A 1,963-nucleotide genomic window follows, 5' to 3' on the forward strand; every position below is an offset into this window, starting at 1 on the left:
AACGCAGAATGCGATTAGAAATGCTACGTGAACGTAGGATGAAAATGAGAAAAGGGAGTACCAACTTCGAGTAATCTTCGTAATCCTGTATATCGCTGTATGCGTAGGGCTCATCGAATTCTAATTCTGGATTATAGTCGAGTAGAAAATAATCCGTTTCGTCGTTCGACGTACCTGCAGTCGTTTTCTCAGTGACGTCACTAGCTATCTGTGTTAAAATCAATCTCGAACTTCGCTATGATATGATTTACAAAGATTTGCCTAATTATTTTATGTGGGATTTGCTACTTACAACTACTTTTTCTTTCTCCTTACATAGGATTCTCTCGCGTATTTCATCGATCGATTTGATAGCACTGTAATCGTTCCTTTTTTCGAACGTTGTTTCCTACAAACAAGGAAAAATGAATAAATAAATAAGAGTAAATAAAATTAAACCGATGATACTCGATGCAATCAGTTGAATTCCTTATTCACACACACACACACACACACACACACACACACATATTACCGCATCCGTATGCCTCTTCCGTCGTTTCGAAGATTGTATTAAAAAATGAACGTTTGGTGGTACGTAACTTGTTTGAATTTCGGAGATACGAATTTCATCTTCATCCCCATCGATAGAGTGTTGCGTTTCTTTGCTCTCGGATGATCGAAGCAAGGTATTATAATTTTCAACGAAATTATTCTTAGTCTGTTCTTGAGAATTGTGAATAGGGCTAAATGTACGACGATGGGGTAATTTATCGGTGATTTGCGATCGCGATAAAGCAATGAAAATTATAGTGATTGGCAACAAAACCGCGGGTATCAATAGCATTAGTCTGACGCGAAATCGCCAAGTATCATCGCCTTCTGTGCACCATCTAATGAAATATTAGATTAAAAAAAAAACAAATAATTAATAAAGAACAAAAAATGAAGAGCAAATTTCATAAATTACGTACTTTAATCTACCAGTTTCCTCATTAATAGCAAGTCGACAAGGTGGGCAAGGACCACCGTCGCTGAAGAAATCCTCGTCGTCGTATTGGCTCCTATCGTTTCCCCTCATTTTACTTAAAAGAAAAAAAAGAAATATATGTGTGTGTATGTATGTATGTATATATAGATTATCATCCTTGTAAAGGTAAGGTACACTACAAATTATTACCTATTGTATATATCTATTTTAACGATTTCTCGTAGAAGTTTATTTTTAGGTAAGATGAACCTAATGTAAATGTGGAATAAAACATATATAAACCATTTTATATCGACGATATCGCAAATCGTAAATAAGCAACTGTGATCATTCGAATGTTCTATCCAAAATTATAACACACGAATTCGCATTTCTAAATAAACATTTAATTAAATATAATTATAATTATATAATTAGCAAAATGGTCAACGATTTGACCTTAAACTTTTGCTATCATTCATCCGATAAAATGCAACATTGATAATCATATCAAATTGTACTTATAACGTACTTTCGACCCACGCATCATTTTACTACAATGACGCGGAATGTCAAATCTTTTCCATCCAACATTCAAAATCAACATTAATTACATTTCTAGATTTAATTTGATTAGGATAATATCATTTTTATATAATTCAATATATGAACAGAGAACAATAATTTAATATTATAATATATATTTTTGAATACTCTCATTACATTCTCTCATAAATATTCTTTTACTATATATACATACGTGTAATTTTCTTTTAGTTTTTAGTTTTCAAATCCATGTAGTTTGTTTCCACTATCAAACATGTTTTATTAGAAAAAGATCATGTCAGTTAAAGCACTCACCGCTACGTGGTATAATGCTGAGGCAAAAAGATGCGTCAACTTCATCGCTGTCACTTAACACATTGATAAGAACAAGAGCGTTACGGCCAAATTACTAATGAAAGAGAGAGAGAGAGAGAGAGGGAGGGAGAGAGAGAGAGAGAGAGAGAGAGA

At 33.2% G+C, this 1,963-nt stretch overlaps 1 protein-coding gene across 9 annotated transcripts in view; it reads right to left on the reverse strand.

The window, feature by feature from the left end:
• Positions 1-1,963, reverse strand: part of LOC122638204 (neprilysin-4-like) — a 6,998-nt gene that overhangs the window by 4,136 nt on the left and 899 nt on the right. For 7 of the 9 annotated variants that reach the window (XR_006329378.1, XR_006329377.1, XR_006329379.1 and 4 more), the window contains exons 1-5: positions 1,811-1,957; positions 954-1,064; positions 515-872; positions 293-388; positions 66-208 (exon numbers count right to left, since the gene is read on the reverse strand). Coding sequence is in view for 6 of the 9 variants with exons in the window: in XM_043831033.1 (XP_043686968.1) it covers positions 66-208; positions 293-388; positions 515-872; positions 954-1,060 (704 nt within the window). In the remaining 3 variants the exon portion in view is untranslated. Of the gene's footprint in view, positions 1-65; positions 209-292; positions 389-514; positions 873-953; positions 1,065-1,709; positions 1,958-1,963 lie in introns of those variants that run through there. The other 2 variants (XM_043831032.1, XM_043831031.1) reach the window with 2 other exon arrangements.

Source organism: Vespula pensylvanica, chromosome 2 (genome assembly GCF_014466175.1).
Source record: "Vespula pensylvanica isolate Volc-1 chromosome 2, ASM1446617v1, whole genome shotgun sequence".
Lineage (NCBI taxonomy): Eukaryota > Metazoa > Arthropoda > Insecta > Hymenoptera > Vespidae > Vespula > Vespula pensylvanica.